Consider the following 15,378-nt stretch of genomic DNA (forward strand, 5'->3'; position numbering starts at 1 on the left):
CAGGGGGCATAGAGGGGAAGGAGAGAGAGGGGGCCATGCTGGTGGGGTGCAGTTCAGAATATGGACACAAGGTGGCACCAGTGCTCGCCTGTCCATGGTGAGCTCCAGACCTGGGAGTCTCAGAGCTTCTGGAAGGCTCCTTAGGAAATCCAGAGAATGTCTGAGCCTGCAAGTCATCGCCCTCCTCTACCTGACTTCATTCAGGTCGACTACAAGGCCAACGAGTGGCTGATGAAAAACATGGACCCTCTGAATGACAACGTCGCAGCCTTGCTCCACCAGAGCACAGACCGGCTGACGGCAGAGATCTGGAAAGACGGTGAGGACCCACTTCCCCCACCCCGGCTCTAGGGGTCTGTGCGGCCATTCTCCAAATCCACAGCGTGAGCACCTTTGTTTCAGAGGCAGAGGTCTGAACCTGAGTTTTCTGCTCAGACCCAGAATAGCCAGTGTCACAAATAGTATTTCAAATCAGTGATGGATGGATCCATAGATTAATTGATTGACTATTGACTTGATTGTTAAGCCAGCATCCTTCTCAAAGATAAAACACTCTGCCTTAATCAGAAATGTGGCAAAGATACCCACTAACACTACTGTTAAACATCGTTTTTTTAGCAATACTAGCCTATGCAATCAGACCAGAAAAAGTATGAATATCGAACAGGAAGAAGTAAACTTATTATTTTTAGATGGCCTGTGTTCCCTAAACAATTAGGAGATTTGGCTGGGCATGGTGGCTCACACCTGTAATCCCAGCACTTTTGGGAGGCCAAGGTGGGCGGATCACTTGAGGTCAGGAGTTCAAGACCAGCCTGGCCAACATGGTGAAACCCTGTCTCTACTAAAAGTACAACAATTAGCCAGATGTCCTGGTGCATGCCTGTAGTCTCAGCTACTAGGGAGGCTGAGGCAGGAGAATCGCTTGAATCTGGGAGGTAGAGGTTGCAGTGAGCCAAGACTGTGTCACTGCAATCCAGCCTGGGTGACAGTGTGAGACTCTGTCTCCAAAAAAAAAAAAAAAAAAAAATTCTACTGAGAAATAATTTATAACAATAAGAGAACACAGAATGATGATCTTTTGCAGGTCAGTCAACTTTTAGGCTTTGCTTTCTTTGTTTTCTTACAAAGTTCCCTTCACGCCCCCAGGGAAGAAGAAAGAAAAAACAGACTGAGATACAGTTTTGGAGGGCTTTCCTGCCCCCAAAAGGCCCCCATGAGTGTGACTGTCTTTTTGGATTGACACTTCTAGGGGTCATAGGCAGAGATGCCAAATGCCCTGTGGTAGGACTCTGACCTTTTCCAAGCCTTTTCTGCCACTGCCCCTGCCCCCACATCCTTAGAGGAGGTTTGAGAGATGGTTTTAGAAAGCTGGCAGAACTGGCATCCTGTTTTTTCCAGGTTCCAAGTTTCTGGCATTTGTCAGTTTGCCTTAATCTTTTATTGACATGAAAAGGTAGCTGTAGAAATACCAGTCCATGCAATTTGGCAAGAAAACAAAATGAGCGGCCAGGCGTGGTGGCTCACGCCTGTAATCCCAGCACTTTGGGAGGCCAAGGTGGACGGATCACCTGAGGTCGGGAGTTTGAGACCAGCCTGACTAACATGGAGAAACCTCATCTCTACTAAAAATACAAAATTAGCTGGGCGTGGTGGCACATGCCTGTAATCCCAGCTACTCAGGGGGCTGAGGCAGGGGAGTCGCTTGAACCCGGGAGGCGGAGGTTGTGGTGAGCTGAGATCGTGCCATTGCACTCCAGCCTGGGCAACAAGAGTGAAACTCTGTCTCAAAAAAAAAAAAAAAAGAAAAGAAAAAAAAGAAAACAAAATGAGCAAGGTGGGTGGTTCCCAAAACACACTCACAGAGCAAAACAGCATGGAGGGTCTTGATCTTGTGAGCTCATGCTAGAAAGATAGATTTTGTTTTTATGTCTCATATAGTATTTACACAAGGAGATTGGAAAGCAGGGTTTGATGTTCAGGAACAGAACCAGATTATGCTATGAGAATCATCTCCTGGCTGAAAATCTGCTGTCCTTTTAAAATATTTGTGCTGTCTTCATAAACACATGATTCTCCACAGTGAGCCCTCATTTGTCACACTCTGTGTGTGCCTGACTCTCAGAGGGTTCCAAAAGAAAAAGTGGAAGCTGCAAAACCTCCTTGCTCAGCCTCCCGAGTAGCTGGGGAGCTGCCATAATGTCACTTCCTCCATAATCCTCCTAAACAAAGCTAGTCACAAGGTCTTCCCAGATTCAAGGAGCTGCAAGACACAGGCAAAGGGTGTCAATACAGGGGAAAGTGGGGAATCGGGGCCATTTTTGCCCAATCTCTGCTAGAGCTGCTTTGAGCCCAGAATTGGATGCCCAGCATCCTGACAGCCCAGGGAAAAACGGAAATGAGATTAGCTCTCCTCTGAGAGGCAAAAACGACAAGTGGCCTGGGAGCATCAAGTTCATTCTTGAGCTTCCTGGCAGCCAGAGCAAAAAGGGCAACCTACTAAAACAGACACAACCTCTAGAGGGAGAGATTTTTTATTCTTTGCACTGAATTCTTACAGAGGACATTCGTCCTTTTGGCCAACAGTGTGTGGATACAAAGATGAACAGGAATTCAGAAGTTTATGGCCAACATTCTGGTTTTCCATCTTGCTTTGCTCTGTACTGTTGACTAATAACCCTCTCCTCTTTTTCTTCCTGCCACCTCCTCTCCTTCCCCTCTTTTCATGCATCTCTCTCCGCCATCTCTCTGCCATCTCCCCTCCACCCACCCACACATCTGTCCTCACTCCCCAGAACATGGGGGCTTCCAGCAGTTCTCTTTCCTTGGCTCCTTCCCACCGTCGCCCCCAGGATCTGCAGAGAGGTGCAGCTCTGCTAGTTCTCCGCCAGGGGGTGGGTGTCTTTGTGCATCGATGGGTGAGGCTTGCTGGAGGAGGAGGGTGGACCTGTTGGGCTGGGGACCTGGTTTTGAACATCTGTCCCCTCTCCTCTTACTGTGGAGGTCTCTCACTCTTCCTCTCCCTCCTTGTTGGCTCCCTTGGAAGTTTCCAGACTCTGTAGCAGCAGAACCCCTTCTTCTAACTAAACTGCATGTAAAAGTACAAACAAGTGTGATAGTACCAGCTTGCCTTTCTTGAGCACTTACTATGTGCCGTTCACCACGTGAAACCCCTTTAGAATTATCAACACCTCATTTGTATAATGGGGTAATAGTACTAACACCTCATGAGGCTGGTGTTAGTACTATTACCCCATTATACAAATGAGGAAACTAAAGCACAGAGAAGTTAAGTAACTTGCTGAGGTCACACAGCCAGTAAGTGGCAGAGCTGGGATTTGAACCCAGGACATCAGATTCCAGAACTTTAGTTCTTATCTGTGCTATGAGGATTTAATAAATGATAATTATCATTTTGAAAATGACAGGGAGTACAGGGTAGGGGAGACGGTTGAACCTGGGGAAGAAAATAACATATTTGAGCCCCTGCCATGACCTGGCCCTGCCCTAAGCACAGATTATCTAGTTGACGGTTGATGGCGCTTGAATGGGATGAGTTTTGCAGGACATCAGATTCTGCCCTAGCTGTGGGTTCCTGAGGAACCTGGCATGATTCAACACATAGAATTTGGGACCAGGTGCATTGGCTCACCCCTATAATCCCAGCGCTTTGGGAGGCCGAGGTGAGAGGATCACTTGAGGCCAAGAGTTTGAGATTAGCCTGAGCAACACAGGAAGACCCCGTCTCTACAGAATAAATTTAAAAATTAGTGGGCATGGTGGTGTGCGCCTATAGTCCAAACTACTTGGGAGGCTGAGGTAGGAAGATCACTTGAGCCTAGGAGGTTGAGGCTGCAGTGAGCTGTGATCACTCCACTGTACTCCAGCCTGGGTGACAGTGAGACTGTGTCTCAGAAAACAAACAAACAAAACAGAATTTGAGACAGTGCCAATAGAAGGAATGGGTATTTTTCACTACCCAAAGCAGCACCGCCAAGCGGCACTAGAGAAAATAGAATCTTTTTGTTGAGACAGAGTCTAGCTCTGTTGCTCAGGCTGGAGTGCAGTGGCACAATCTTGGCTCACGGCAACCTCTGCCTCCCAGGTTCAAGTAATTCTCCTGCCTCAGCCTTCCAAGTAGCTGGGATTACAGGCATGTGCCATCACACCTGGCTTAATTCTTTGTATTTTTAGTAGAGATGGGGTTTCACCATGTTGGCCAGGCTGGCCTCGAACTCCTGACCTTAGGTGATCCACCCGCCTTGGCCTCCCAAAGTGCTGAGATTACAGGCATGAGCCACCGCACCCTGCCAAGAAAATAGAACCTCTATGAAATCAGGCTCTTCTGGAAAAATGGTTAAAATAGAGACAGTTTGCCCTATTTCAAATATTGCATATAATGCAAGAATTTATTACATCTTTTAATATGTTTCAGATTCCTAAAATGCAACTGCAGTGGTTATGTTATCACTGTTTTCTCTCTCTATGCCTCAGTTTCCAAATCTGTAAAATGGGAATGATTCTTACAGGCTTATAAAGCCATTGATGTAAATTGCTTTGAGCAATGCCTGCCAGAGTATCTATGCTAGGTAAGCATTTGCTGTTATTGTCATCATTTATTGATAAGGAAAACAGAGATCATGTCCTTGAAGAGAAGAAGGGTCAAAGACCAGAGTTTGAGAGGACTCCTACTGTCTGAGTTCTAATCTCGGATCTTCAGTTTCTAAGCTGTGTGACCTTAAGCACATTCTCCCACTCTTCAGAGCCTCAGTATGTCCATCTGTCCAATGAAGCTGATATCTACCTTACAGGCTGTGTGAGGTCCTTCATATGTAAAGTGCCAGTTGTGATAAATGATAAGACCCTTGACCTTTGGCCCAGGTCCCTAAAACTGACCCCTGACCTCCTTCTCTCTCTCTCTGCATCTCCATCTGACAGTGGAGGGCATCGTGGGGCTGGAACAGGTGAGCAGCCTGGGCGATGGCCCACCAGGTGGCCGCCCCCGTCGGGGTATGTTTCGGACAGTGGGACAGCTCTACAAGGAGTCCCTGAGCCGCCTCATGGCCACACTCAGCAACACCAACCCCAGTTTTGTCCGCTGCATTGTCCCCAACCACGAGAAGAGGGTGAGTGACTCAGCCTGGGGAGGAAGGGGTGGCTGTGGCTGTGGGTTAAGGTTTGGCCTCTGGACTTGGCTGGAGCCACATCTGATTCGAGGACCCTCAAATTGGCTGTGTGGCTTTGAGCAAATTGCTTCTATTCCTAGGCTCAGGGTCCGGTTGGGAAAGTTCATGCATTCATATGACTTAATGTATTGAGCATCTACTGTGCTGGGAACAGGTACTGGGGAGGCACTGGAGAGAAAAGCACAGCCAACTCCTGTTCTCAGGGAGCTCACAGTCTGATGGGAAGCATAGACATTCATCTAACCATCCAAAATGAACGTCCAGTTAAATCTGTAGGGGTGGTGAGTATCACACAGGGCTTGATCTGGTCAGTGAAGTTAGGGAAGGTTCCCTGGGGGACGTGATGACTGAGCCCTGAAGGATACGTGATATTCCAGGCAGAGAACAGTTTGTACAAAGGCCCAATGGTAGGTTGGAGCACGCGAGGTACAAGGGATAGAGGAAGGCCATCAGGGCTGGGCTTGTTGCATGGGTGTGACAAGACCATGGCCAGCCTCACTGGCCACTGATTTTCATGTTGAGAAAATCAGAGAATGGGCCCTACAGAGAAGGGTCAATGGGAATGGAAAACAACATGTTTGTCATGTTGCCTAGGCTGCTCTCGAACTCCTGAGCTCAAGCAATCCACCCGCCTTGGCCTCCCAAAGTGCTGGGATTACAGGCGTGAGCCACCACGCCCGGCCTGAGATCCCATATTTTATCAAATCTAAGCCATGTATTCCTCCCCACTAGCGTCTCTGAAGTCGAGATGTGGCTTAGTCAACGGCCTGTCAGGGTTTAATTACCAGTCTTTTTCCTTTCATGGTGGCATATTTAACGACAGCGTGTGCCATTGGAATTTTTGTACTGTTTAGATTTTTGCCATTTGTGTATTACTGTTGAAAAGAGAAAAGGTGGCCTGGCATGGTGGCTCATGCCTGTAATCCCAGCACTTTGGGAGGCTGAGGTGGGAGGACTGCTTGAGCCCAGGAGTTCAAGACCAGCCTGGGCAATGGCGAAACGCCGTCTCTACTCAAAATACAAAGATTAGCTGGGCATAGTGGTGTGCATCTATAATCCCAGCTACTCAGGAGGCTGAGGCAGGAGAAGCTCTTGAACCTGGGAGGCGGAGGTTGCAGTGAGCTGAGATCACGCCATTGCACTCCAGCCTGGGCAACAGAGCAAGACTCTGTCTCAAAAAAAACAAAAAACAAACAAACAAACAAACAAACAAAACAAAAAAACATGATTTACCAGCTTTGGCCAGACACCAGCTTCCCAGGAGGCCTTTTGGCGACTCTCCTGCGTGCAAATTCAGCCCCACCCATCTCCCTCCCTGCGGATCTTTTCTCCTTAGCACTTAGTATTTCTTCTTTATTAGTGACTGCTTCACCTAGGGTATTTCTAGTTTCTCCTACTGAACTCTCAGTTCCCCAGGGCAGGCATTTCCCCCTGGTTTGAGCATTGCTGTCTTCCCAGGGCCTAGAACCGTTCCTAGGCACCTAGTAGGTGCTCAGTAAATTACATGTGGAAACAGGAAATTGCCAAGCTTGACCGTTTGGCGCCCCCGTGTGGCCGCCGCTGACCCCCGCGTGTCCGTCCGCTCTCCCCAGGCCGGGAAGCTGGAGCCGCGGCTGGTGCTGGACCAGCTTCGCTGCAACGGGGTCCTGGAGGGCATCCGCATCTGTCGCCAGGGCTTCCCCAACCGCATCCTCTTCCAGGAGTTCCGGCAGCGGTGAGCTAGAGCGAGGGCCCAGGCCCGGCGGAGGGGCTGGGTGGGACCCGGGTCTGGAAGCCGACACACCTGCATTCAGGTCTCCACCCACTCTTGTTCCTTCTGAGCTGGGGAAGTTGAGGCAGATTACTCACTTTGCTGAGCCTCAGTTTACTCGTCTGTGTATGGGAGAACAATAGCCCACTTGATGCACTCCTGAGAGAAAGCACACAGAGTCTATGGGGATCTGGGGTACATTGCTGCTGCTGTTTAGGGCAGTGGGCCCCAAACTATGAACGTGAAATCACTGCATGGTGTTACAAATCTGCACGTCTTTAAAAATGAAGTAGAAGGCGGGGCGCGGTGGCTCACGCCTGTAATCCCAGCACTTTGGGAGGCTGAGGCGGACAGATCACCTGAGGTCGGAAGTTCGAGACCAGCCTGACCAACGTGGAGAAACCCCATCTCTACTAAAAATACAAAATTAGCCAGGTGTGGTGGCACATGCCTGTAATCCCAGCTACTCGGGAGGCTGAGGCAGGAGAATCACTTGAACCCGGAAGGCGGAGGTTGCAGTGAGCCGAGATTGCGCCATTGCACTCCAGCCTGGGCAACAAGAGCAAAACTCTGTCTCAAAAAAATAAATAAGTCGCGGTGGCTCACGCCTGTAATCCCAGCACTTTGGGAGGCCGAGGCGGGCGGATCACAAGGTCAGGAGATCGAGACCATCCTGGCTAACACGGTGAAACCCCGTCTCTACTAAAAATACAAAAAATTAGCCGGGCGTGGTAGCGGGCGCCTGTAGTCCCAGCTACTCGGGAGGCTGAGGCAGGAGAATGGCGTGAACCCGGGAGGCGGAGCTTGCAGTGAGCCGAGATCGCGCCACTGCACTCCAGCCTGGGCGACTGAGCGAGACTCCGTCTCAAAAAAAAAAAAAAAATAAATAAATAAATAAATAAATAAGTAAATAAAGAAGTAGAATAGGACAGAATAGAAAATACCAAGGCCTAATGAGCAAGTAATACAGCAAATATAACAAAAATGATGCTTCACACAAGCTGTGTAGAGCAGCACCGTCCCTTAGAAGTAGAATGGGAAGCCTTGTACACAATTGAACATTTTCTAATAGCTACACTTTTACAAGTGAAAAAAATGAAATTAATTTTAACAAGATATTTTACTAAAGCCAATACATCCAAAATACTGGCCAATACTGGCTGGGCACTGTGGCTCATGCCTGTAACCCCAGCACTTTGGGAGGCCGAGGCGGGTGGATCACTTCAGGTCAGGAGTTCAAGACAGCCTGGCCATCATGGTGAAACCCCATCTCTACTCAAAATACAAAAATTAGCTGGGCATGGTGGCACATGCCTGAATCCCAGCTACCTGGTAGGCTGAGGCAAGAGAATCGCTTGAACCTGGGAGGCGGAGGTCGCAGTGAGGCAAGATCTCGCCACTGCACTCCAGCCTGGGCGACAGAGCAAGACTCCGTCTCAAAAAACAAACAAAACAAAAAACTGAAACAGTCAATCATCGTCAATGTTGCTGTCCTTGGTGGTGGCGTGAATGCTCAGATGTGAGTTTTGTGACTGTCCTTGTTATTGTCACTGTTGTTCCTGCTGTGTGTCACTCTGAGCCCAGTGCCCGGCCCGCAGCAGGCACTAGGTGAGCGTTTGCTGTAACTCTCTCCTCCCCATCCCTCCCTGCTCATTGCAGATACGAGATCCTGACACCCAATGCCATCCCCAAGGGCTTCATGGATGGGAAACAGGCCTGTGAAAAGATGGTGAGTGGGGCAGAGCCTGGAGTGCGTGTGTGTGTGCATGCATGTGTGTGTGTGCGTGTGTGTGTGCATGCATATGTGTGCATGCGTGTGTGTGCATGCGTGTGTGTGCATGCGTTTGTGTGCAGGGGCCCAGGTGATGGGGGAGTGGGGCTGGGATCTCCCCTTCATTGACCTTCCTCATTACCTCTCCCTATCACCGCCCCCACCCCCGCTTCCTCATCATCCCCTATCACCCCCCTCCCCGTCACCCCATCACCCCCTCCCCATCATCACTCCCCCATCGCCCCCTCCCTATAACTCTTCTCCCCTATCACCCTCCTCCACATCACCCCCTCCCCCATCGCCCCCTCTCCCCAATCACCACCCCCTCCCAATCACTGCCCCTCCTCAACACCCCCCCTCCTCCATCATCCGCCTGCCCCATCACCCCCTTCCTATAACTCCCCTCCCCTATCACTCTTCACATCACCCCCTCCCCTATCACTCTCCTCATCACCCCCTCCCCATCACTTCTCCCCCATCACCTCCCTCCCCCATCACCCCCTCTCCCCAATCACCACCCCTTCCCTATCACTCCCCCTCCTCGCCACCCCCTCCCCCATTACTCCCACTCCTCACCACCCCCACTCCCCCATCACCCCCTCTCCATCATCACCCCTCTCCCACCCCTCACAGATCCAGGCCCTGGAACTGGACCCCAACCTCTACCGCGTGGGACAGAGCAAGATCTTCTTCCGGGCTGGGGTCCTGGCCCAGCTAGAAGAGGAGCGAGACCTGAAGGTCACCGACATCATCGTCTCCTTCCAGGCAGCTGCCCGGGGATACCTGGCTCGCAGGTGGGCAGCCACGCTGTTTCTCCCGGGGTCCTGTTGGCCGAGGCTAGGTCAGGGAGGGGTTGACCAGATGGCTCTAGGTGTCAGGGCCTCCAGGATGGGTGCAGGGCTGAGGAGCAGGTGGATGGAGCTGCCGGGTGTCCAGGCTTCTTGGTTCTGCAGTCCCTGAGAGGCCCTGTGGGCAGGCCCTGTTCAGAGTAAGACTGGCAACACAGAGGCTGGACTTAGCCGCAGGGTGACCAGCTGTCCTAGTGGGCCTGGGTCTGGGTTTCCCAGGGTGCAGGACTTCCAGTGCTAAAACAGAGAAAGCCCGGGGCAACCCAGGTCAAGCCGTCTGCTCTCCCTGGCCAGGCCCTCGAGGGGCTCCAGTCTGGAGGTGAGACTTCCATGGGCACAGAGTCCCAGTCCCGGATGAGACTTGCTTTGATGGGGGCCATAGAGGTGCAGCAAGGAGGCCCTGCTGCAGGCCATGACTCCCCCAGGCCACACCGGACAAGCAGGTGGATGAAGGAAAATGGGAAAGGTGATCAGGGCAGGAGTGAGCTTGTGCAAAGACCCAACGATGCAAGATCCTGGCACGCTTCAGGAATACAGGGAGTTTGCGGGAGAGTCTCCTTCCTCCTTAGAAGTGGCTCAGAGAGGCCGGGCGCGGTGGCTCACACCTGTAATCCCAGCACTTTGGGAGGCCAAGGCGGGCGGATCACTTGAGGTCAGGAGTTCGAGACAAGCCTGGCCAACATGGTGAAACCCCATCTCTACTAAAAATACAAAAATTGGCCGTAATCCCAGCTACTCAGGAGGCCGAGGCAGGAGAATGGCTTGAACTCGGGAAGCAGAGACTGCAGTGAGCCAAGATCATGTCACTGCACTCCAGCCCGGGTGGCAGAGTGAGACTCTGTATCAAAAAAAAAAAAGCTGAAAGAATAGAGTGGCAGGAAAGGATGGCCCAAACACCAGGCTGAGTGGGGCCTTGTCCAGAGGAGCTAGGGAGCCATGGAGGGCTGTGAGCAGGGGAGGGGTGGGTCAGCTCTGGGTGTAGAAAGACTCTCTGGAGGTGTGTTGGGATGGGCTGATAGGAGAGGCTGGAGAAGGAGGCCAGGCAGAGGGTCCAGGCAAGGGAGGGTGGGGCCTGAACTGCGGCTGGGGCTTTGGGACTGGGCAGAGAGAGTCGGGGGGGGGCGAACGGCCAGAACACAGTGAGATCTCAAAGTAATAAGAGTGCCTGCACACAGTAGGCATTTTATGATGGCTGACTAAGTGAAAGGAGCTTGGCTTGGTCAGGCATGGTGGCCCACCCCTGTAATCTCAGCACTTTGGGAGGCCGAGGTGAGTAGATCACTTGAGGTGGGGAGTTGGAGAGCAGCCCGGCCAACATGGCAAAACCCCATCTCTACTAAAAATACAAAAATTAGCCGAGTGTTGTGGCACGCACCTGTAATCCTAGCTACTTGGGAGGTGAGGCAGGAGAATTGCTTGAACCTGGGAGGTGGAGGTTGCAGTGAGCCCAGACCATGCCATTGCACTCCAGCCTAGGCAACAGAGCAAGACTCTGTCTCAGAAAAACAAACAAACAAACAAAGAAAATAAATAAGAAAGGAGCTTGGCTCTCTTGCTAAGGGGATGGCGCCTGGAGGCTCCCACTCTGCCCCTCACCCGTTTCCCCACCCAGGGCCTTCCAGAAGCGCCAGCAGCAGCAGAGCGCCCTGAGGGTGATGCAGCGGAACTGTGCGGCCTACCTCAAGCTGAGACACTGGCAGTGGTGGCGGCTGTTTACCAAGGTGAGGGCAGCCTGGGGAGGTGGCCCCAGCAGGGAGAGGATAGGGCCTTGGGGCTTGGTCTGCTTGACAAGTGACTTCCTCCATGTGGGCCTCAGTTTTCTGCATCACTAAAATGGGGCCAGTCGGCCCAGGCTTTGATGGCTGGGATTCTTTAGTTAGCAAGCAACAAGAAAAATCTAACTCGAACCAACATGGATCAAAGATTCAAGACAATGTGGGCTGCACCTGGATCCAGGGGTCCCCAAGACTTCTGTTCAAGGATTTGCTGGAAGGACTCACAGAACTTAGAAAAGCTGCTGTACTCACAGCTACAGTTTATCACAATACAAAGATACAGATTGAAAACAGCAAAGGTGCTGGGTGCAGTGACTCACACCTGTAATCCCAGCAGTTTGAGAGGCCGAGGCGGGTGGATCACTTGAGGTCAGGAGTTCGAGACCAGCCTGGCCAATATGGGGAAATCCTGTCTCTACTAAAGATACAAAAATTAGCTGGGCATGGTGGCAGGTGCCTGTACTCCCAGCTACTTGGGAGGCTGAGGCAGGAGAATCACTCAAACCTAGGAGGTGGAGGTTGCAGTGAGCCAAGATTGTGTCACTACATGTAGCCTGGGCAATGGAGCAAGACTCTGTCTCAAAAAAAAAGAAAAAAGAAAAGAGCAAAGGTTAAAAAAAAAAAAAGTACATAAGTGTCTCGGAGAGACCAAGCATGAGCCTACAGCTGCTCTCTCCCAGTGAAGTTGTGTGGACAACACTTAGCTTTTCCCAGCAATGAAGTATGATAATATGCACAGAGTATTGCTAACCAGGGAAGCTCACCTGAGCCTTGATGTCCAGCATTTTTCCTGGGGCTGGTCACACAGGCATGGACAGGGTCACACACATGGTGACCTCAGTTACTCAGTCTCCAGCCCCTCCAGAGTCAAACTGATGCCATGTGGCCCAGGGCCCCCACCACAGATCCCATCGTTAGCATAGACTATCCAGGGTGGCCCAAGGCCCCAGGTAAACCAAGACACTCTTATCAGATGGGACATTCTAAGGACTTAGAGGTAACCTCCCAGGAGCCCATCAAAGGCCAGACTTTTCTTAGGAATGTGCGGGGTTTGGACAACCCAGGCCTGCTGAGTTAACCCTTTACTGCACAAGGGTCCAAACAGTGACGTCAGTATGCAGTGTTCTGCGTCTCCCGCTTGGCTTTCCTCCGTGATGATCACCAACAGAGGCTTTCCACACAGGGGCCACCAGCAGATGGAGTCTTGCCCCTAACCACCTTGGCCAGCCTGGTCTCTCTTATCATAGAGCTCCAGCCAGATTCCCAGGTTTCATGCTCATTGGCCCAGCTGGAGTCATGTGACCATCCCAGAGCCAGTTAGTAGGGATCAGATGAGCCAGGCTGGCATCACATGCCTACCCAAAGCAGAGGGTGCCAAGCCAGGTCGCCATGCACCATGGAGCTCAGGGACTAGGTGTTCCCCCAGGGGGAAATTGGAAAGGAATGAGAAGGATGGAGGTTTTGGGGGCAGTAATGTAATTCTGAATACGATGTCTGAGAGATCAGCCTGCATTCCCTTGGTCAGTGTTAACTGAGCACCTACTATGTGCCCAGAACTTTTATAGAGGCTGGGGTAAATGGTGATTAAAAAGAGACAAGGTCCTGCCACCATGGAGCTCACAGTCTGGGACAAGAGTTGCTGCACTGCGGCCTGTGGGCCAGATGGCTGTTTTTGCAAAAGCCCTTTCGTTAGCATGGTGTCTGCAGCTGCATCTGAGCTACAACAGCTGAGTGGAGTAGGTAAACAGCCAGAAGCTGAGGTTAGTGGCTCACACCTGTAATCCCAGCACTTCGGGAGGCCAAGGCAGGAGCATCACTTGAGCCCAAAAGTTCGAGACCAGCCTGGGCAACAAAGTGAGACCCTCATCTCTACAAAAAAAAAATAATAATAACTGGGTGTAGTGGTGCACACCTGTAGTCCCAGCTACTTGGGAGGAAGGATTGCTTAAGCCCAGGGGTATGAGGCTACAGTAAGCCATGATCGCATCACTGCACTACAGCTTGGGTGACAAGAGTGAGACCCTGTCTCGAAAAAATAAATCAAAATTAAAAACTGGCCAGGCACGGAGGCGTATGCCTGTAATCCCAGCAGTTTGGGAGGCTGAGGCGGGTGGATCACTTCAGGTCAGGGGTTTGAGCCCAGCCTGGCCAATATGATGGAACCCTGTCACTACTAAAAATACAAAAATTAGCTGGATGTGGTGTCAGGCACCTGTAATCCCAGCTACTCAGGAGGCTGAGGCAGGTGAATCGCTTGAACCTGGAAGGTGAAGGTTGCAGTGAGCCAAGATCGCACCACTGCACTCCAGCCTGGGTGACAGAGTGAGACTCTGTCTCAAAATAAATAAATAAATAAAAATAAAAATTAATAATAAATAAAAAACAGCCAGGGTGGCCTGTAAAATCTCAAATATTTCCTGCCTGGCCCTTGAAGAAAAAGTTTGCCTACCTTAGGTGTTGGGGGTTGGGGTCAAGTAGGATTTGATTGGCATCATTTGAGAAATGTGAATGATACCTGCGAAAGATGCTAGGAGTCGGGGCAGAAAAGGAGAGAATAGAAGGGATACAGAATTGGGTGGAGAGGAAAAGAATCAAGTAGACTTGTGTAGAACGGAGTAGAATATGATTGAACAGAAATTATCAGAGCAGATCTCACTTAGCAAGGGCGACGAGGTTTTGTGAAGTTTTTGTTTCAGTTCTGTGTGTACCTCTGTCACTGCAGCCTGAATCATGCCATGTAAAGCTCATCTCTCACTAAGGACCTTGGACTAACAGGCTTAAGAAACACTGGCCTTTGGCCAGGCACGGTGGCTCATGCCTATATCCCAACACTTTGGGAGGCTGAGGCGGGTGGATTACTTGAGGCCGGGAGTTGGAGACCAGCCTGGCCAACATAGCGAAACCCTCTCTACTGAAAACACAAAAATTAGCCGGGCGTGGTGGCGGGTGCCTGTAATCCCAGCTACTCGGAAGGCTGAGGCAGGAGAATCGCTTGAACCTGGGAGGCAGAGGTTGCAGTGAGCCGAGATCCCACCACTGCACTCCAGCCTGGGCGAGAGAGCAAGACTCTGTCGAAAGGAAGGAAGGAAGGGAGGGAGGGTGGAAGAAGGAAGGAAGGAAGGAAAGAAGGAAAAAAGGAAGGAAAGAAGGAAGGAAAGAAGGAAGGAAGGAAGGAAGGACTGTTCCACAGAATAGCAGCAGCCACAGTACACAGTGTCTCTTGGATGTGGAAGGATCCTTTAGCCAGAGAGATTAGATAGATCAATAGTGTATTTCGTGGTGCTTGCCTGTACCTGTCAGTGTTCTAGGCCTGTGACCAGGGACTGTTGCCAAGGCGGGGACACACAGCTAATAGGTGGAGGAGAAGGGATTTGAACCCAGAAACTCAAACCCCCCTAAGAGTGTGAGGTCTTGGCCCCTGAAGTCAGCCATTCCACCCCCTTTCACCTCCACCTAGGTGAAGCCACTGCTGCAGGTGACGCGGCAGGATGAGGTGCTGCAGGCACGGGCCCAGGAGCTGCAGAAAGTGCAGGAGCTACAGCAGCAGAGCGCCCGCGAAGTTGGGGAGCTCCAGGGCCGAGTGGCACAGGTGAGGGGGCGGGGGCAGGGCGTGGGGGCGTGTCTTCGGGGTGGGGCTGTGTCGCATGGGTGGAGCCAGGTGTGAGGGGCGGGGCTTCCGGCTGAGCCAGCCTGTGCCCAGGCCGGGCTGTCGGGAGGATGGGAGCAAAGCTAAGGTGTACTGAGGCCGGGCGGGGATTGGGGCTGTTTAGTTTGGTTGAGTCGTGACGTACAGGGAGGAGGGCCCTGGGGGTGTAGCCAGGGTATGGGCCTGGTAGGGGTGGGGTGGGAGAGTCCTGCAGAGCCAGAATGGAGCTGGGCTGTAGGATCTGGGGGCAGGGGCCTCAGCTGTGGCCGGGCTATGGTATGCAGGTGGCGAACTTATAACTGTTTCCAGTATTTTAGCTATCTTAAAATAATGCTAGAACATTTGGGAGGCTGACGCGGGCAGATCACCTGAGGTCAGGAGTTCAAGACAACTCTGGCCAAC

General features: G+C 51.5%; 1 protein-coding gene across 6 annotated transcripts in view; it reads left to right on the forward strand.

Moving 5' to 3' along the window:
- The window catches only part of MYH14 (myosin heavy chain 14), a 107,196-nt gene that overhangs the window by 48,429 nt on the left and 43,389 nt on the right, over positions 1-15,378 (forward strand). For 4 of the 6 annotated variants that reach the window (XM_003316544.5, XM_063802108.1, XM_009436079.4 and 1 more), the window contains 8 exons: positions 205-319; positions 2,796-2,894; positions 4,939-5,126; positions 6,779-6,900; positions 8,596-8,665; positions 9,341-9,501; positions 11,168-11,276; positions 14,788-14,919. In XM_003316544.5, coding sequence (XP_003316592.2) covers positions 205-319; positions 2,796-2,894; positions 4,939-5,126; positions 6,779-6,900; positions 8,596-8,665; positions 9,341-9,501; positions 11,168-11,276; positions 14,788-14,919 — 996 coding nt within the window. The remainder of the gene's footprint in view (positions 1-204; positions 320-2,795; positions 2,895-4,938; positions 5,127-6,778; positions 6,901-8,595; positions 8,666-9,340; positions 9,502-11,167; positions 11,277-14,787; positions 14,920-15,378) is intronic. The other 2 variants (XM_003316543.6, XM_524343.8) reach the window with 1 other exon arrangement.

Source organism: Pan troglodytes, chromosome 20, assembly GCF_028858775.2.
Source record: "Pan troglodytes isolate AG18354 chromosome 20, NHGRI_mPanTro3-v2.0_pri, whole genome shotgun sequence".
NCBI classification, from domain to species: domain Eukaryota; kingdom Metazoa; phylum Chordata; class Mammalia; order Primates; family Hominidae; genus Pan; species Pan troglodytes.